General features: G+C 43.8%; 1 protein-coding gene across 11 annotated transcripts in view; it reads right to left on the reverse strand.

The window, feature by feature from the left end:
* The window catches only part of ZMYND8 (zinc finger MYND-type containing 8), a 111,546-nt gene that overhangs the window by 55,764 nt on the left and 35,563 nt on the right, over nt 1–20,219 (reverse strand). For 6 of the 11 annotated variants that reach the window (XM_045528504.1, XM_045528500.1, XM_045528499.1 and 3 more), the window contains 6 exons: nt 12,841–13,059; nt 9,739–9,852; nt 7,471–7,563; nt 6,245–6,332; nt 3,550–3,605; nt 751–828 (listed from right to left, as the gene is read on the reverse strand). In XM_045528504.1, the coding sequence (XP_045384460.1) occupies nt 751–828; nt 3,550–3,605; nt 6,245–6,332; nt 7,471–7,563; nt 9,739–9,852; nt 12,841–13,059 (648 nt within the window). Of the gene's footprint in view, nt 1–750; nt 829–3,549; nt 3,606–6,244; nt 6,333–7,470; nt 7,564–9,738; nt 9,853–12,260; nt 13,060–20,219 lie in introns of those variants that run through there. The other 5 variants (XM_045528505.1, XM_045528502.1, XM_045528501.1 and 2 more) reach the window with 2 other exon arrangements.

Raw genomic sequence — 20,219 nt, forward strand, 5'->3', positions numbered from 1 at the left:
TTCATGGAGGAAGCCAGGGTGACTTTCTTCCCCCCAAGAACCATTATTTGAGGAGACTGTGGACTTAATCCAGGGAAGTTATTTCCAAACCTCTTAAAAGAGGCCCAACGAGATTTGCAAATGACACACTGATTTAACACTCATCTCACCACCTGCACTGCTCTGGCCCATCCCACACCCCCTCTGATAAGCTCCCTTTCACCCTGCATCCTGCAGTGCGCCCAGGCAAATAAACCCAGCAAAGGATGATGCTACCCTGGCACGTGAACTTTCAGCCTAAGAAGTTTATCCAGCCTGGATTATTTTCTCTGCCATAACTTTATCAATAAAAAATTATTTTAGGATGGGTACGGTGGCTCATCCCTGTAATCCTAGCACTCTGGGAGGTTGAAGTGGAAGGATCACTTGAGGCCAGGAATTTGAGACCAGCCTGAACCAAAATGAGACTCCGTCTCTACTAAAAATAGAAAAAGTAGCCAGGCATGGTGGCGTACACCTGTAGTCCCAACTACTCAGGAGGCTGAGGCAGGAAGGTCGCTTGAGCCCAGGAGTTTGAAGTTGCAGTGAGCTAACCTGACGCCACTACGCTCTACAGGGACAACCAAGTAAGACTCTGTCTTGAAAAAAAAATTCATTTTAAAACTCCATCCAAAGTTTCAACTAATAAGCCACCTGAAGAAAGCAGTCTCGGGGGAGTCGCCAAAAGCACAGGGTTCAGTAAATGAAACAAGCAAAGTGAATCCAACTTACACAAGGCTCACAAAACCAGTTATCTCGTTTTTGGCAAGCAGCTAGATAACATTCTGGGCATACTTCGATTTCGTTCATCTGTAAAGCAAAAATACATTAGAATGTGTCACCCCAGAGGCCTAACATCTGGCTGCCCTCAATAAATGCTTGATGATTCTGAAGGATAAGATTAAACGAAGTCCCACAGCAGGAACACCTTGGAGATGAATCCAAACCACTCACCAATCCCAACGCATCCACCCAGCCCAAGCCACGTCCCTTCTCTCTGGTCCAATATGAAAGCCGACTCCCCAGCGCCTCTGGCTTCCACTCTGCCCCCACTGCGGCCTTCCCCATGCACCAGGCAGAGCCGCCATTTATAAACACAAATCTGATCTTGTCCTTCCCCTGCCTGAAAGCTTCCAGTAACTCGCCCTGATACCAGCAGTTCTCTGTCGGGGCAGGTCAGCCCTTCCCCTCCACCCCTGGGAACACGTCTGCAGGTGTTTTTGGTTATCACAACTTGGGGGGGAAGGGGGCACTGCTGGAATCTATGATGCACAGGACCAACTCCGCAACGAAGAATTCCCTGGCCCCAAATGTCAACAGTGCCAAGTTGAGAAACTAACAATAAAATCTAAACATCAGATCACTTCCTTCCAAGCCAGGTATGATGTGGCCTCCACCCACCTGTCTGAGCTCATCTCATACCGGCTCTGCTCCCCAAGCCCTTCCAGCCATTCTGGCCTCCTCTGCTTGCCATGCCCAATTTCTATGCACCTCTAACCACACTGCCCAGAACAGTTAATTAGTACCACGTTGCCCTATTTTATTTCCACTGACGACAATGTGAAAATTCAGTTAACTTACTGTCCTTTTCTTTCTTAAGAAAGTACCTGCCCCTAGAGTAAACATCATGGCTTAGAATCAAAGGCCCTGGAAGCTCCCTTTTTGAATCTAAATTCAGACTCTTCTATTTACGGTTCTGTGATTTTAGGGGAAGGTGCTTATCTTCTCTGACCCTCAATATCGTCATTTGTAGAAGAGGGATGACAGCAGTGCCCACCACCTAGGGTTGTTATACAAATTAAATGAGATAAATGTAAAGCACTTCAAGTGACACAGCAATCAAGGCATCAGTTAATATTTACCAAAGATTTAGTGTGCTGCTATCATTCTAAGTGTTCGACACACGTTAACTCATTTACTCCTCACTCCCTCTGTGAGGTAAGGCTGTCGTTACCCCCATTTCACAAAGGGAGAAAATGAAGCCCCAAGAACTCAAGTAACTTGCCCAAGGTCTTACAGCAGCCAAGTGGCAGGGTCAGGATTTGAACCCAGGCAGTCCGGCTCCAAGCCCGTGCACGTCACCACTGCGCAGGTATCTGCTATGATCTCCCTATCATCATCAGCCTTGTTTTTCTCTTCACCTCCTGTCACCACACAAGGTGCCATAGCAGGAGCTCAGCAATCACAAGAGTGATTGACTGACTTAATGGGTCAATGAATAAATGAGTGAATGAATGCATAAACAAATGAATAAATGGCAGAATGCATCTCCTTCTAGCCCACTCTGCTTCTGGGCTGTTCCATGGGAACATGTCTCCAACAGTCCATCACCACTTGTCATCAAAGAATTGTAAACTAAAATTCCACTGCGATGCTACCATCTTTACTGATCACATTGGGAAGCGGCGAACGTATGTACATATATTTTTTAAATTAGAACTCTCAGTGTTGGAAAGGACACAGAAAAACGACCACACTCATCCACTCCAGGCTACTGTATAATTTGCTACAGCTTTGCTATTAATAAAAGTCAATCAAGAGGGCTCTACTTCAAGCCTTGCCACATTTACAGCCTCTGACCTAGAATGGCATTTCTAAAAATTATACCAAGGAAATCACCAGAGGTGCAATCACCTTGTTATGTTAAAATGCTGATAAAACTGGATACTTCCAAAATGACAAAAAAGGAACAATGAAATATTATAAATGTCCGTGAATTGTACCTAGGAATATTATACAGCCAGGAAATATTCTGTTCTTCCTGTGTGTTTAATTATCTAGGAAAACAGAAAATGCTGAAAATAAAGTGCAAAGGCAGTTTATAGAGCTCTCTGTATACAAATATACAGACATAGATGGATCCCAATGATATCCAAACAGATTTCCTTTACAAATGAATGAATGAATGAACAGGAGCACACAGACAGGATGAAGGTCATTACATCTCGGTTTTTCATTCTTACAGTTGGGATCTAATAAAGACACATCATTTCAGCTGCCAGCCTATCCCACAACCACCACAGCCTCAGGGCTCACAAGTCCAACAAGCTTATTCTGCCCACACCATCAAAAGTGTGGGTTTTTGCAAGAGGGACACACTCTCCAGGCCACCTGGGCCACTCTCTGAGAAACAGTCGAAGCCTTTCCCCCAAATGTCAAAACCCAAACCTCTTCTGCAACAGGAGTGAAAGAGACCTAACTCAATGCCACAGATGACGGGGCTGAAGTCAGAAATTATGAATTCTATCTAGGCAACCAAGAAACCTCAGGATATCCAGTGCTTGCCCATGACTTAAGGGTGAAAAATAAAAACTCATTTCTACCACCCTTAGATGAGGCTGTTTAGTGACATATGGGGACCCCTCTTTGTTGCTTCTACTTTCCTTGCAGAGTAGGGGCTCTGTCTATGCCTCAACAAATTCCAAAATCACCTTGGCTACCCACTGGGAGATTCTGCAAATGGAAACAGCAGCAGCTACCCCAACCCCTCACTCTGGGCACACCTGAAATGGGACAGCGGGAAACACATACCTCATGTTCACAGATTTTGATGACTACTTTCGCTATTTGCGTCAATTTGTGATTTCCTAAGGGAATAAGAAAATAGGATTAATTCTAACGGAAACACTACCACACCCAGCCTGGGGATTATTCTTCCACCACCACCATTTTAACTTGCTTTCCCCCAGGATTAAGTTTTTAAAGGCTAAAAACCTGAAGTTTCTGGCTTCTGATATAGGTTCAAATTATGTATTTAATAATTTGTCCCATCAAAGTTGACCAATCTTTGGTGCCTTGATGTGTTCTCTGAAACTGAGCAATTTATGTGGGTTTCCCTAGAGATCGTGGATTTGTTTTCAAAATGCTTTGGCATCCTAAAGGGAATTAGTGGAAAGGAACCTTATTCTACCCACTGTTGCAGACTCCAACCCACGGAGGGTATGAGGGAAAAAACTAGCTAGTGCTGGTGTGCCTGGTGCTTTGAAAAGCATTTTCTTGTTAACTCCTCAAGAAGCCGCATTATAGGAAGGAAGTTTGAAAAGTGCCCATTTCATCTGTGAGGCCAAGGCTCAGAAGAGTCATCCCTTCCATTCTCCTGAGAACACTTCGCTAATAAGATAAGCATCTGGCCCCAGGTCTAGAAACCCTTCACCTCTGCACTAAACCAGAGGACAAGATGGTCAAAAAGTCATGTTTTCTTTGAACCTTATGATATTTACAGAAATTATAAAGCTGTTGACAAGAAGATTTCACACACAAAAAAAACAATACCTAGATTTCCCACTTGCCGTGAAAACTCAGAAGATCTCATAACTCTGTAACCAACAAAGCCCTGGAGCTGCCAACAGCAACCTCTCCAGACCAGACGGAGTTCCCCGTTCTCCAGAATCCCCAGCACTTCACGCAGCCACAGCCATCCTGGCTCGTGCTGATGTGTTTCTTCCACCTGACCTCATTCGCTTGTGTGTATCATTTGATGGGCCAGGCCTGTCTATATATTTGCGTTTATAATCTTGACAAATTCTCAGTGCCTCGTGCCTCTCCTTTCTCCCCTCCCTGCACCCTCGGCCCTGCTACTAAGCTAATCATGCAGTATGTGTGCTTAAAGCAGACATCTGTTCATATGTCTTTCCTTAAACACTAGCTAACAGTCTACACTGGGCCTGAGGGGTATACAGGGAACAAGACACGCCCTTCAAAGAGCTTATATCCTAATAAGCAACTGAAACAAATAAAAACAGCGCTATTCGGAAAGCAAAATGCTGCCGTGGGGAAGTACAGATACTGCGAGGGCCCTTAATGAGAGCACCTAGCACAGTCCGGGCCATTGAGAAAGCTCAGAGGACCGAGACACTGCAGGGTAAGGGGAAGTTATCAAGACCGAGGAGGAGGAGAGCTGCAGCAGGGGACTGAGCACAAGAGGACCTGGGGACAAGAGCAACAGGGTGGGGCAGGACGCTGGGAGATGTACCTGGCCACAAAGTAGACAGAGGAGGTTGGGGGAAGATGGAGTGACGAGCGAGCGGAGCAAGTGCCAAGTGGGAAGATTAGAATGGAAACACCCACTGCGGCCAGAGGGCTCGATCCTCTAAATCCAGGAAAACACAACTAAGAAAACTTTGTCCAGAGTAGAAAGAACTCCTAACAATCCAATTTTTGAAATGAGTGAAAGATTTAAATAGATACTTTACAAAAACACATATACAAATGACTAATAAGCACATGAAACGATACTCAATACCATTCGTTGGTCATTAGGGAAAGGCAAATTAAAGCCACAATGACATACCATTTCATACCTTCAAGAAAGACTAAAATTAAAAAGGCAGATGATATCAAGTATTGACAAGGGTGTGGAGCAGTGAGGACTCTCATATACCCTGCTAGCTGAGTATAAAATGATATAACACTTTGCAAAAACAGTTTGGTGATATGTATCATAAAGTTAACTATAAATCGACTCAATGATCCAGCAATACCAGTCCTAGGTATTCACCCAAGAGAAATGAAAACATCTGTCCGCACAGAGACTCAGTACAAGAAAGATCACAGCAGCTTTATTCATAATAGCCCAAAGCTGAAAAGAACCCAAATATCCATCAATATCAACAAGGTAGTTGTGGTATATTGATAGACTGGAAAACCACTCAGCAACAAGAAAGGACAAACCACGGATAACACACAACACAGATGGATCTATGCATCACAGTCTCACTGTATGAAAGCTGCCAGACACCAAAGAGCACATGATCTCAATGACTCCACGGATAGGAAATTCTAAAACGTCCCAAAGTAATCTATAGTGATAAAAAACTGAACATTAGTTTCTTTTGAGGGGGCTTTACTGGAAAAAGGCAAGAAGGGAATGAAATAGGCTGATGGAAATGTTCTCTAATATTATTTGTGTCTGTGGTTGCACATTTGTCAAATGCACTGAATGTACACGCAAAAGCCGTGCATTTTATTTTATGTAATTATACCTCCATTAAAATAAGGTTGCTGGAAACAACAGAGGTAGCAGCAACATATAGCCTGGAGCCACTGTGGATGTCAGCTCATGCCTTAAAATTCACGTAGTTGCCGCCCCCTATTCATACATATGAGCAATCCATACATAAGTATCCTCAGTTATTAGCCCTCAGGTATGAATTTTGATGAAGGGTGGATGAATGTGCAACAGACACGCAGCAAACTTTCTTTCTTAGGCGTCATCTAAGCCACTCACCCCCATTATAAATGATGCAGTTGTGCAAAATCCACTTTGCATCAGCCAGGAAGGCTTCTGTGCAGCCATATAGTTTCTTTTTAGCGTTCTGGGAAGAAAAGCCATGGAGCATAATCACCAATGCGTCTAAACAAGCCACAGCCAGCAATGCTCGCATCCCCACATAATTTTCTTAGCAGTCATTTGCCAAATCAATTAGTGCTCTTTTACTCACTTCCCAAGATACTATTATTTTTGAGATCTATAACCCTATAAATATGTACTCGTTGAATTCATAACAGTAACCTGAATTTTCTCATCTCATAGCAGCTGTCATTTATCAAAGTATAGGTCCTACCAATGAATGAGATATCTTATTTTTTATTACTCATATGGTCTCATATAAAGCTCATGGTAACTCAGTGAAATACTTATCATCATCCCCATTTTACAGAAGGGAAAACTGAGGTACAGTAATGTTAAGGAACATATGCAAAGTTCCCAAGCTATTAATTTATAAAATTCGGATTCCAATCCTGTCTTTTTTTTGAGTACCTTCTTTTTCCCACCACACCAAGAGGGTGTGTGCAATTTCCCAAAACAGAGTTAATTTATTGTTTCCAACTTATCAGGGCAGACAATATGAAGTAATGCATCCTCCTTATGGATGCATTTTATTTCCCATATTTTACTCCAAACAGTTTGAACATCAGCACCAGGATGATGTGCACAATCCAAACTGTTGCAAGTGTCATTTTCACCATGGAATTTTAACATGAACTTTAAAAAACACCTTTAGGCATTAAAGAAATATCCTTATCAGTAGAATAGGTCAAGTTCTAAGAAGCCACATCTTTATTGCTAATCTGGAGATTTTCCAAACACTTAATTTTCTCTTCTTCCTTCCTGCTGCTCTCATTAGCACCTCCAAAAGAAAGAAAAGAGGAGGTAAGGCTCAAATCAATCAAATCACTAACTCTTAGAAGCTATGATTTTTTCAGGTAAAAAGCTAGAATCACTCACAGAAATATTATCAGTGGATTTTGACACTCCACTGCAATCTTAGAAGAATGTTAACAGAGGAAAGAAGTTAGGGGATCAAAAGTTCTTCCATCCAAATAAAAATGGAGCAAGGACAATGCAGAGAAATAATCTAATTTTAGACAGCACATGGGGAGTGAGGGCAAATCCTCAGTCATCTCGACAACCACGGGCTACCATGGTGAGGGTCTTTGCTGGAGGCCGACCTTTTCTAATGTACAAAGGTCCATGGGATGGAAAATGTATTCCGCGTAGTCAGGATGCTGTTCCAATGGAACGGGCTTCTGGAATGCGTCTGTCTATAAAAGAAAATATACACACACAAGAACAAACCCATCACTGCTGTGGAAGACCAAGCATTAATACTAACAAACGACTTGAGAAATGGAGACAAGTTTTCAGACAATACAGTTTTGTTTTGTTTTGTTTTTTAGACAGAGTCCGGTCCTTGCCTCCCAGGATAGAGTGCGGTGGCATCATCATAGCTCATCACAACCCTCCTGCCTCCGCCTCCCAAGTAGCCAAGTAGCTGGGACTACAGGTGCGCACCACCATGCCTGGCTAATTTTTCTATTTTTTGTAGAGATGAGGTCTCACTCTTGCTCAGGCTGGTCTCAAACTTCCAAGCTCAAGCAATCCTCCCGCCTTGGCCTCCCAGAGTGCTAGGATTACAGGCATGAGCCACTGCGCCTGGCCCAGACAATACAGTTGTAAAGGTTTCCACAAAGGATGACCTTGGGGTACTCCAAATTGGTCCACCTTCTAACTATGCCTGGTTATTTGGTAATCATGGGCCCAGCTGTGTTTTGGGTTTGGTTTTGTTTTCAATATACGCCCAAGTAACAGGTCCCATCTTCTTACGTTAAGATTGACAATTACAACACACTGTAAGTTAAAAAGATGCTTCAACAAAATCGACAATTTTCTGCCCTGATTGACTTTACAACAATTTACGTGAGAAACTAATGCCTTCTTCCATTTTTCTTGTTGGTTTATATATCATTCTATGGTGTTGACAAGTCTACATGACCCAATCATCAGCAGATATAATTTAGCCTATGAAAAACAGGAAGTAATTCCTTGTCACACTCAGCATAAAAATCATCCCGCAGCAAAAAAAAAAGAAAGAAAGAAAGTTTTTAACCAAACTGAGGCTACACATTTCTGCTTCCACTGATTGAGATCTTGTTAAAGGGCCAGTTTCCCAATTTAATGACATCTAACTGGCATGCTCCAGAATATAATCTCAAAGGAAAAGCTTGTTTTTTGTTTTTTTGTTTTTTTTTTGAGACAGAGTCTCGCTCTGTTGCCCAGGCTAGAGTGAGTGCCGTGGCGTCAGCCTAGCTCACAGCAACCTCAGACTCCTGGGCTTAAGCGATCCTCCTGCCTCAGCCTCCCGAGTAGCTGGGACTACAGGCATGCGCCACCATGCCCGGCTAATTTTTTCTATATATATTTTAGTTGGCCAGATAATTTCTTTCTATTTTTAGTAGAGACGGGGTCTCGCTCTTGCTCAGGCTGGTCTCGAACTCCTGAGCTCAAATGATCCGCCCGCCTCGGCCTCCCAGAGTGCTGGGATTACAGGCGTGAGCCACCGCGCCCGGCCTTGTTTTTTGTTTTTTAAAGAAATAAAACCACTGTGATTACTAAAAGCCAGCCCTGAGATTCTACATTTCCATATATCCATTTGATTTAGAAAGCAAACCCTGATTCAGAGTTTCACAAAGGATCCCAGCTGGCCCTTATGGAACCTTTGTGCAAATCAGAAAGGGGAAACCCCATTCTCAAGTTTCTTTAGATTCATCTGACATCTGTCATAATATGCTGAGTATATTGTCATGTTATCATTTTTTAAAACACGTCACTTTTCTGCCACTTTCCTGAACACTATCACAGTAAATACACAAACCGCAATGGCTGTAGTTTGACGGCCACACAGCCCGCTGGCAGGCACACAGCTGGCCAGCCCTGCTTTCTCAGCAGGTGTTTCGTAAGGGGCAAAGGCTTTACGTCAACTCCCATTTCAAAACTGAAGGAACTAACCAGATGCTCACCCTCTACAGCTATGTCACTGGTTGAGTTTTACGTGGAGGTTCCATCATCAGACCTTAGTTATGAATAAACTGTGCTGGATTCAGCTCTCTCACTGAAATGGAATTTTACTAACTCCCGTGGGAGGGAGCAGAAAGCTCCCCCTTGCCCAGTGGGGTGTGAGGTTGCACTTCACAAGCAATCAGAATTTTAAATCTTCAACTTTCCACTATATGTCATTTCCCAATTAAACTCCTTTGGGACACAGTGCTCACTACAGAGACTTAACTGAATGCCATCATACCTTATGTTTAATTTCACCGATAGCTGAATCTGGGCACACACGAAGGCCCAACGAACACGTAAGATGTCTGCAAAGCTAAGCTGTTAACAAAAGTCACCAGTTTCATTTATGCTTATACCAAGACGAATCTTCTTCTTACCCCTGGCTGTTTCATTTTCTGAATGGCAAACTTGAGCAGGTAAGACAACTGTTCAGTGGTGAGCATCGTCATGGCCTTACTCTGCGTCTCGATGCACTCTGCTACTGTAATTTTCTACAAGTCAAAATCATATACGGATGCACGGTTAGAAAAACGAAATTACTATCCATGTACTTATTTCCCTTCTGTTTTTTTCCATCAACTCACACATAAAAAAAGGCAATTCCCATCTAAGTGAGACGAGTTGTTTCGCTTGGCAAAGACTCCAACCTACTAGACCAAGATGTGCTGGATTGGTGGGTAAAAGTTAAAAAGCACAACGATTCATTTATTACCTTAGGAGGAAATGGTTTTTAGCTCATGAAGACAACACGATCTGAGAAAGGTGTGGGTAGACAGGGACCTGAAAAATCGTCATTATGACAACCTTTGGGTTTCAGGAATAGGAGAAGCAAGCGAAGGCCACTGACAGTTGCCGGGTGGTCTCCTGGGAGGAATACTTATTGGCCACTTATCTTGATCCTCTTAAAGTTCTGGGCTATCTTTCAGGAAAGTGACAAAGCATTGACTAATGACATCACTGATGGAAGGGGAGAGATTTCCCTGTAGAAAGAATACAAGGGATGGTCGCCGACTGATAGTGAGACTTCATTCTCCATCTCCACCGACATGAACTGACTCAGGACATTCTGGCAAACCACACAGGAAGCAGAGTCTAGCTGTCTATTTCCATAGGCAATAAATGTCATTCCATAAGGGAAATTCCCATCAAAGAAGAGACCCAGCGAAGCGTCTGAAACCTAATTCAGCTATGTAAATCTGATACTATATCTTCAGGCTTCAGAATCCTTATGTAGCAGCAACAACAAAAATAGCAAATTCCAATGATGTCAGGAAACACTCTCTACCCATCTGCGTAGGAAGAGCTGAGAAAAGTTTTCTGCAATTAATTTGGATTCAGTTTCCATTCTTCACATTTCTGGGGCCTGCAAAAAGGAGCTCGCAGATGTGTCTCGTTGGTTGTCGAGAAAAAGGCCAACACAAGAGTCACTGAGAAGCTGAGAACAGTGCACGACGCACGCACACGTCCATTTGCTTAGCTGCCAGGCCCGACACATCTCGTTTTCCCAGTGCCTGCTTTACCGTTTCAGCCCTAGAAGAAATCTGGAGCCCTGAACCTTAGACACAGAACACCTGCTAGTTTGATTCTGGTTTGTTTCCAGGTAACTATCCATGGTGAACACCTGGGCTGCCTCCCATAACCCCCGCACCACTCCTTCTTGGCTGGCAGTGCCTGGGTCCTACAACACAAAAAGTCCAGATCAGCATTTTTCAAGCCTTTGTTTTTTTTGTTTTGTTTTGTTTTGTTTTTGCATGAGGACTGGTGATCCAATGAGCCCAAGGGAAAACCAGCTAGGAGATAATGAGTGAATCCAGGATGCAGGGAGAGACACTCTCCTCTTAGGGGGATTTCAGCCTGTCCACACATGACACCTGAACCCCCAGCAGCCACCTTAGACCTATGGGTTACACTCACCTCAACAATGAGATGCAAAGAGCCTGGCTCTGAACAAACACTGGCCCTGCCTCTGGGTTCTTCCCACACATGATATCAAATCCCTCTTGTTTCAGCTGCCTTTGATCAGGAACTATTACTTGCAACAAAAGTATACTACCTGAGCCACTATCTTTTTTGCAATATCATTAAACAATTGGGAAGAGTTCGTCGAGACAAAAAAAAAAAAAAAATTTGATAAAGGCTCCAGTTCCCACACTAAATGTAGTAGAATGAGGTCAGGCTCTGTGCACAGAGGAGGGCATTGCTGAGCAAAGCATATCTTACATATTTCTGCATCCAGGATAACCCAAAAAGAACAGCAGCCATCTTTTACCATTTTAGAGGCAGAATACCATTGCCATGTCATCAGCACATGGATCTGACCTCTACTTTCTTTCCATGTAATTCTTACTTTTCTCCTTTCCCCACACAAAACCATACCACAGACACCGTCCTATAGCTTGCTTTTTCCCCACTAAAGACATCTGGGTGACCTTTCATAGCATAAATAAGAAAGCTTTCCCATTTGAGATCTAACTCCAATACGTTTGAATCCAAGAGACATTCCACATTAAAGGATTTTGGAGATGACATTCTTATTTTCAGCATTTCAAAAACACATCATAGTTGGGGTCACCAAGAATAAAAGCCACCTCAGAACAGTGGGAACCCTGATAACCGGTGTAATGTGGCGTGTTCAGGCTTTGTTACGAATGAAGCACACGCAGACTTCGCTGCGCCCGGGAGGTGCTACCTCCAGCCCGCAGCTCCCTCTGCATGGACGGTCTGCCCCAAATGGCTGCATGGCTCGCTCCTCCCCTCCCTTCGGCCTTTCTCAAATCTTAGTGAGGCCCCCCCAGACCTCCATGTTTACAATGAAAACACTCTGCACCCCTCTGGGCTTCCTACTCCCATTCTCTAGTCGTCTTCTCTAGAGCACTTTTCTTCTAACTCATTAAATGTGACTTTCTTTATTTTGGGCTTTTTTCCTTTTCTGCTGAGAAGAATGTTGATTCATGCCTATTTTCGGGCAGTGTTGAATCCCCAGCACCTAACAGGCCCTCAGGAAATACTTGCTGCATGAGGAAAGCATCAGATGGCCACCACGTGGGACACACACCCAAAACCGGTCTTCCCAGCTCGGCTACTGTTGATGATTCATCAATGCGCAGGAAACGTCATCCAAGAAGGGGGGACAATAGCACGAGATCTTTTCAAAACATGTCAACTCTTTAAACATGGATGAGTTAACTTTCAAAACGTTCATTATAGAAGAATCAGAGATGACTGCAGATCTCGAAGCGATCCAAAGACCCATGAAGAAGCAAAAACGATATTCAGTGCAATTGTCTTTCCAAGCGCTGCAGTGCTGCGGCCATTGCCAATGCTGGTCCAAAGAAAAAAAGGTGGCCAGGATAGAGCAGGTGGAAGGCAAGAGATTTCTCTTTCCCCGATTACCTACATTATTTGAAAAATTAAAAAATAAAAGGAAGAAAGAGGAAGGAAAGGAAATGAGGCAGGTAATTCATTCATCAGGAACTAACCTCACATTCAGGACAAAACCAGTCCCCCTCTGGTTCCGATGTCAGTCTCAGACACTTAGCGTGATAAACCCGGGGACAGAGCTCACAGCAAAGGACTTGGCCTTCCCGGTGACAAACCCAGCAGTAGAAATCATTCCGTCCATCCTGCGGTACAACATCAACAGGGTCTGTGGTGAGTGGCTGCTTCATATAGTAAAACGGACCATGTCTTAGTTCTGACTGAAATGTAGGCAAGAAAGACAGGTTTGGTTTCAAAACAAATGTGCATTCTCAAAAGGAAGTTGAACAAGTACATCAATAACAATAAAAGAAAATTACAGCATTTCACAAATTTATTAAAAAGCCAAGCTATCTTGGGTTACTCTATTACATACGGCATTAGTGGGTCATTAGCTATTATGAAGGGGTTTTTTTGTTCTCTCTTTCTTCTGCTTTAAGAGGTAATGAATTGAAAGCTGATTCTAAGAGTTACTAGGCACTTCTAAACAGGACAAAACAACGGCTACAACCCAGGCATACGTGAGTTCAAATTTTAACTCTACCATTACCCAGTTGCATGACCTTGAACAAGTCTTTTAACCTCCCAGCTTCAATTTTCTCATCTGTAAAATGGAGATGGTATTACCTAACACTTCATGGTATTATGTTGGGATTAAATGGGATAATATAATGTATGCATTTAACACAGTGCTCCCATTGCTAACATTGCTAATACAGTTAAAAGCCTAACCTATGGAAGTCTGAATTTACAAACCTAATAAAAGCATTGCAATTTTCCAGGGATTCTTTAAATAGCAGGCCTCTGGAGAATAGATAATTAGATTTGAGTCACCAGAAAAACGGTCATCCATTGTTTATGTCTACCCACAACACACAGTGTATTTAGGAGCCAATGAGAGCTTTCCTACAGCTACAGAAAAGCTTTAAACATGGTAGGTCCTTGTATTTGCCGGGGAGCCACAACTCTTATCCGAAACCAACCATGGCAGAAAGATGAGATGGGCGGCCAATTCACGGGAGCTAGACCGCGTCCTGTCCCAAAACACCACCGAGAAACGCTTCTCTAAAGATATGTTACAAAATCCTGCAAAGCCACACTCTAAACACAAAAAGTCACTCAGAAGAACTCCTAAGGAAAACGCCCATCAGAAACCAATATGAAATCCTACTTAGGAAGTATGAGAAAGTCCAGCAATACGGTTCAAAAAAACCTGGTAACTAGCTGTGAGACCTTACTAAGAAAGCTACTCAACCCACTTTGAACCTCGATTTCTTGGCAGTAAAAACCACAGATAATAAATAGTTCAGCCACATCCATATTACCTACCTTTGAAGAAACGTCATTGTATAATAAGCTTTTCTGTCCTTCAGTAAAACACTATGGTTTCCTCCAGAGAGATCTCATATATTGTTAGATACACCATACTTCCTGTTGATACTATGAATGAGGACCTTTTGCTATTACATTTCCTAAATGGTTATTGTTGGTACATAGAAATGCTGTTAGCTTTTTAATATTGACCCTATAATAAGCAGTTCTAATAGTTTATTGACTGAAAACCGAATTATTAATATTTCTAAGTAACATCAGAGTTGTGTCTGCTCATGTCTAATACTTTTGCATTAGTTTTTTTTCTTTCTTTATTTTAATGGCCAGGACCTCCACGATAATGTGAAAGGGTCACCCAGATTGAAGGCACCCACACCTTGTTCCTGCCTTTTATCATGAGGTTTTAATGTTCTCAAAATGCCTTCTATTTCTCCAATCCTAAAAAAAAGCCTCACAGATGCTTATTTAAGCAGATCTTTGTTAACCAATCTTTCCAAATCTCCCTACTTTCATTTCTACAAAGTAAAGAGCTAAGTCTTGTAAGTGTTGATTGTGTAATTCTTTAACCCAGTTATTTCCCTGTTTCACGTCAACTTTTAAGATAGAGCGGTCTACTTGGTTTCCAGGGAATAACATCATTTTAACAATATTCTTTTCATGTTTCACTTTTTAACACAGTGTTGTGCACACACCATCTTCATGTTACCCTGAAAACTACCCAGAAAGGTACTTGGGAAAGACACTACAGATTGAGCATCCCTAATCCAAAAATCTGAAATGCTCCAAAGAGCACCGACATGACATACAAGTGGGAAAGTATACACCTGACCTCACGTGATAGGTCATATATATTATTAAAAATATTGTATGAAGTTACCTTCAGGCTATGTCTGTAAAGTACATATGGAACATAAATGAATTTTGTGTTTGGACTTGGGTCTCATGCCCAAGACATCTCATTATGTATATGCAAATATTCCAAAATCTGAAAAAATCTGAAATCCAAGACACTTCTGGTCCAGAGCATTTCAGATAAGGGATACTCAACGTGTGCTAGTTTTATTTTTGAGACAGAGTCTCACTCTGCTGCCTGGGCTAGAGTGCCGTGGCATCAGCCTAGCTCACAGCAACCTCAAACTCCTGGGCTCAAGCAATCCTCCTGCCTCAGCCTCCCGAGTAGCTGGGACTACAGGCATGCGCCACCATGCCCGGCTAATTTTTTCTATATATATTTTTAGCTGTCCATATAATTTCTTTCTATTTTTAGTAGAGACGGGGTCTCGCTCTTGCTCAGGCTGGTCTCGAACTCCTGACCTCGAGCGATCCTCCCGCCTCGGCCTCCCAGAGTGCTAGGATTACAAACTGTACTAGCTTTACTTCACAGATGGTAAAACTCAGCTAAAAGGACTTATCTGACCCTCAGAGCCCAGAGCAAAGACTAAAACCAAGGTCTCTGAGAATCTCTCTTTTCCCTGTACCCCACACAAGACAATGCCTAATGCACAAGAGATTCTCATAACTCAGTGACCCCCTCAGAGAACACTCTCCATAATACAAAATAAGTTCTGCATAACGCACAAAGCTGGAGGGGAAAAACATCTGAACAGTACAATGACTACCAAAAACCTAACAGAAGGGAACGTGAATAGCATCTAGAGCAGGGGCTCTCAACTTCAGCCCCTTCTGCCATTTAGGGCCAGAAAAGCCTTTATTGTGGGAGCCATCCTGTGCAGTGCAGGACGGGTAGCAGCATCGCTGCCTAGGTGCCAGTAACACCCACACACACACACATAAAACTGTGACAACCAAGCAGAAAAATAAGCTGGGTGCGGTGGCATGCGCCTGTAGTCCCAGCTACTCGGGAGGCTGAGGCAGGAGGATTGTTTGAGCCCAGGAGTGTGAGGCTGCAGTGAGCTATGATAATGCCACTGTACTTTACCCAGGGTGACAGAGCGAGACCCTGTCTCAAAAACAAAAACAAAAAAAAAAACAAGGCCGGGCACGGTGGCTCACGCCTGTAATCCTAGCACTCTGGGAGGCCGAGGCGGGTGGATTGCTTGAGCTCAGGAGTTCCAGACCAGCCTGAGCAAGAGCGAGACCCCATCTCTACTAAAAAATAGAAAGAAATTATCTGGCCAACTAAAATATATATAGAAAAAATTAGCTGGGCCTGGTGGCACATGCCTGTAGTCCCAGCTACTCGGGAGGCTGAGGCAGGAGGATCGCTTAAGCCCAGGAGTTTGAGGTTGCTGTGAGCTAGGCTGACGCCACGGCACTCACTCTAGCCCGGGCAACAGAGTGAGACTCTGTCTCCAAAAAAAAAAAAACAACTGTGACAACCAAAAATGTCCGCAGACATTATCAAATGTCCCCGGGGTGGGGGCAAAACTATCCCTAGTTGAGAACCATTAATGTAGAGGGTCTGCTATCTACCAAGGAAAATGGTTGCTTGAGTTGGGGGCAGGTTGAAGAGGAGGTAAAAGGAGGAGGAACAGGAGGGAGGGGATGGGGAAGGAAGAGTAGTAATTTCCATTGAAAGATAAACTTTATCAAGCAAGCAGAACTATTTCTAACCCGAGAGAGCTTTTCTAGGATGCTACTGTGGTTTTTGTAAGGTAACAGTAAGTCATACTTTTGGTGTCCGACTTCCTTTCAGTGAGTTAATAATAGGACAGAAGAGTTGTGAAGATCTAATCTAAACTATGAGAATCAAATATGACATCTAGTCTCCCTAACCAGTAACTCAAGTCCTCTCTAACCGGAGCCAGGGTGTTGATCTTTGGAAGAAAGTCTGCCCTGGCACCACCATCCCTGCCCCAGCCCACCTAGCAGGGCGTGGGTGTCCCTGGGGGGATCACAGGCATGGCCAGGCCGCTCCATACTCTTTTCAGGGGACTTCCTCCCTTTCTGCAGCTGCCGTGGTTGCTGAGAACTAGCTGCCTGGTTAATCTCCTTGTCAATCAGATACTTTCCTTATCTGCTGCTTGTAAGTATTTCCTCCTCCATAAAAATAATCTGATAATAAATATGGAACATTTAAAAAGGAAAAGCACATCATTTCAGACAAAATGAGTTATGATTTTTCTCCCCCGCATGTATACGGTGTGCTACCAAGCCTGACAGCAAGGGAAACAGGTTGCAACCTGTGTGTTGTTAGGGGATAACTGCAGGTTATTATGGGATATTGCAAGAAAGCAGATGTTCTTATTTCCCTGCTCCTTCCACAGGCTGGCTTAACAACAAAATAGGAAAGGCCTGTCTATTCGCTCCTGGAATACCTTCATCTACACCAGGAGCCAAGCAAACTTTCTATAAAGGGTTCTATAAAGACAGTAAATAGCTGAGGCTTTGCAGGCCATACAGGCTCTATTATAACTACTCACCTCGCCCACTGTAGCACAAAAGCAAACACAGATGAAAAGCAAACATGAATGAAAGAATGTAGCTGTGTGCCAACAAAACTTCATTTACAAAAACAGGCTCCAGACAGCATCTGGCCCACAGGAGTGCTCTGGCTATGTCTGAGCACAGGGTACACGTATGTGCATGAGCAACCACAAACTCAAATTCCGACAGAGGCCACGCAGGTACCATACATGAGTGCAAATGGCCCTAGCATCAGCATTTGTTCTCCTGCATTTGATCAAAATCATGTATGTTAAAAAGGGGAAAAAAAAAAAAAAGGCCGAGCCCTGGAGGGTGAGGATGCTCTGGCATTCAGCCTCGAGGTGGGAGACACAGCAGGGAGGGGCAGAGCTCCCACCCAACTTAAGGGGGCAGCCCCCACTCCAGTGATCTAGGTGTTAGGTGCACACACTCTCCTAGTGCTGCCTGACCTTGGGGAGAAGCCAGCATTCCCTACTGTCCCCTGAGCTGTCTCAACTGTTAATACACTGCCCCAGCCCAACAAAGGACTGCTGCAAAATGTTCCAGTTTTTAAGATAATGCATGGGCCCAACAAAGTAAGTGTGTGCCCACCCATTTATGATATGCATACACCCTGCGCTCAGAGAAGGTGAGGGGGGGCCCCATAACTTCTTTGCCACATTTGACCTAAGGTCATTTTGTACAAATCTGCTAGCAGATTATTTCTAAATTCTTTAATGGGGGAGAGACACCTCCCCCATTAAAGGACACTGTGAACTCAAAATGTCCTGAGAACTAAAAATTAGAGTGATATTTATCAGTACAGGCCCTAATGACATTTTGGGCAAGACATTTCTTGTCCTATCTACTGCAGGACACTTAGCAACCTGACCCTCCCCCACAAAATGCCGGGAGCATCCTCCCACGCATTTTTAAACCTTCTCCAGGGGGTGAAGCCATTGGACCAGAGGACTTTTTTAAAACTCCCCTAAAAGTAATGAATTCCCAAAATGTAAAAAATGGGTAAAACAGGGGCCAAAGTTAAAACTCAACCCATTATCTCTACTTGGTAATAAAAGGTCTCCATCAAAAGTGGAAATATATGGTTTATCTGTTTTTTACAAGGTCAGAATGGCTTTCTTTCCAGACTACTGGAATGCAGAAGAGAAATTAGAGTGAAGAAAGAGAAAAAGAGGTAAGAGATGGAGAGTTTTGATATATGGCAGAAGTCAAAAGGAAGTGAAAGCTCACGGAGACCCAGAGCTGGATGGAATGACCAGAACAGGCAGTGTGGGACTCCAGGGAGGGGTGGGGTCAGGGAGAGGGCACAGGCCCTATGTCTAAAACAACAGGCTCTGCTCAGCTCCAGCTGTTGCTAGATTTTTCTAAGTGTTATAGTCTGAATGTTTGTGTCCCCCCCACCCCAAAATTCCTATGTTGAAATCCTAACCCCAAGGTTAGAAACTTGGAGCCCTTGGGAAGTGATTAGGGCTCTGTCCTCATGAATGGGATTAGTGCCCTTATAAACGAGATCCCCGCCATGCGTAGTGGCTCACGCCTGCAATCCCAGCACTATGGAGGCCAAGGGCAGGAGGATCCCTTGAGCCCAGGAATTCAAGACCAACCCCTGCCACTACCCCCGTCTTTATAAAAAAATTTTTAAAAATTAGCTGGGCATGGTAGTGCACCTGTAGTCCTAGCTACTTGAGAGGCTGAGGCAGGAAGATCACCTGGGCCTAGGCATACGAGGTTGCAGTGAGCCATGATCATGCCATGGCACTCCCTTTAAAGCATTTAAGTTCTCCTTGAGAAAACAGATTATACAGGAGAGAGATTGTCCCAACTATGCAAACACTGCATGTTAGAAGGAATTATGGGGTCGAAGGTCAGGAATCTCTTCTCCTCCCAATTAAGGCTACAATTTCTTTGCCAACAAAAATCTCCTGGCCCTTCTGCTTGGGAGTTTTAGTTCAAAACACAAACCTATAATCAACCTTATGATGTTCTTAGTTCAAATCCCTATTTTACAACATAACTGAGGCTCAAAGATGGGAAAGCAACTAACAAGGTCACACAGCAAGTCTCCCAGATGCCACGGGCCAGAACGAGCCTGGTGTCGGGGTGGACCACGTTTCCTCTGCCATCCACACCGAGGACAACTGGGAATTCGGGAGCACACTCACGCCCTGCGTCTACTCGCTTGTGCTCTGCCATGTCCCACACCCCAAGTGCTTTCTGTATTCCCGATCCCCCACTCTGTGTCTAACTTGGGGGAGCCAGCAGTGCCAGACACTGGACGCGTTTCTGAGGCTGCCAGCCCAGAGGGGCACACAGACTTACAAACGCATCTTTGTGGTCACAAGGCCTAAGTGCTACAGAAATGGTGTTAACACACAGGAGGGGCAGGGAGAGAAGAGAGTGCCTTGAATTGCCCAAGTAAATCAGCTTCCAGAAAGAGGGGTGCAAGTCAATTCCCAAAGGACAGATAGAAACTCAGAAAGCGTGTGTACGTGCATGCGTGCACACACAGACAGAGCAGGCACTGAGGAGACTATTTCTGCACAGAAGGGACAGCATTTGCTTTCAAGACACACTGGTAACTAGTAAGGAAGCGTTGGTCCAGGAAGTTCAATTACTGGCTAAGTAAAAGTCTGAGGATTATCTGTGGCCTTCCTGTTTCTTT

Source organism: Lemur catta, chromosome 17, assembly GCF_020740605.2.
Source record: "Lemur catta isolate mLemCat1 chromosome 17, mLemCat1.pri, whole genome shotgun sequence".
Taxonomy (NCBI): domain Eukaryota; kingdom Metazoa; phylum Chordata; class Mammalia; order Primates; family Lemuridae; genus Lemur; species Lemur catta.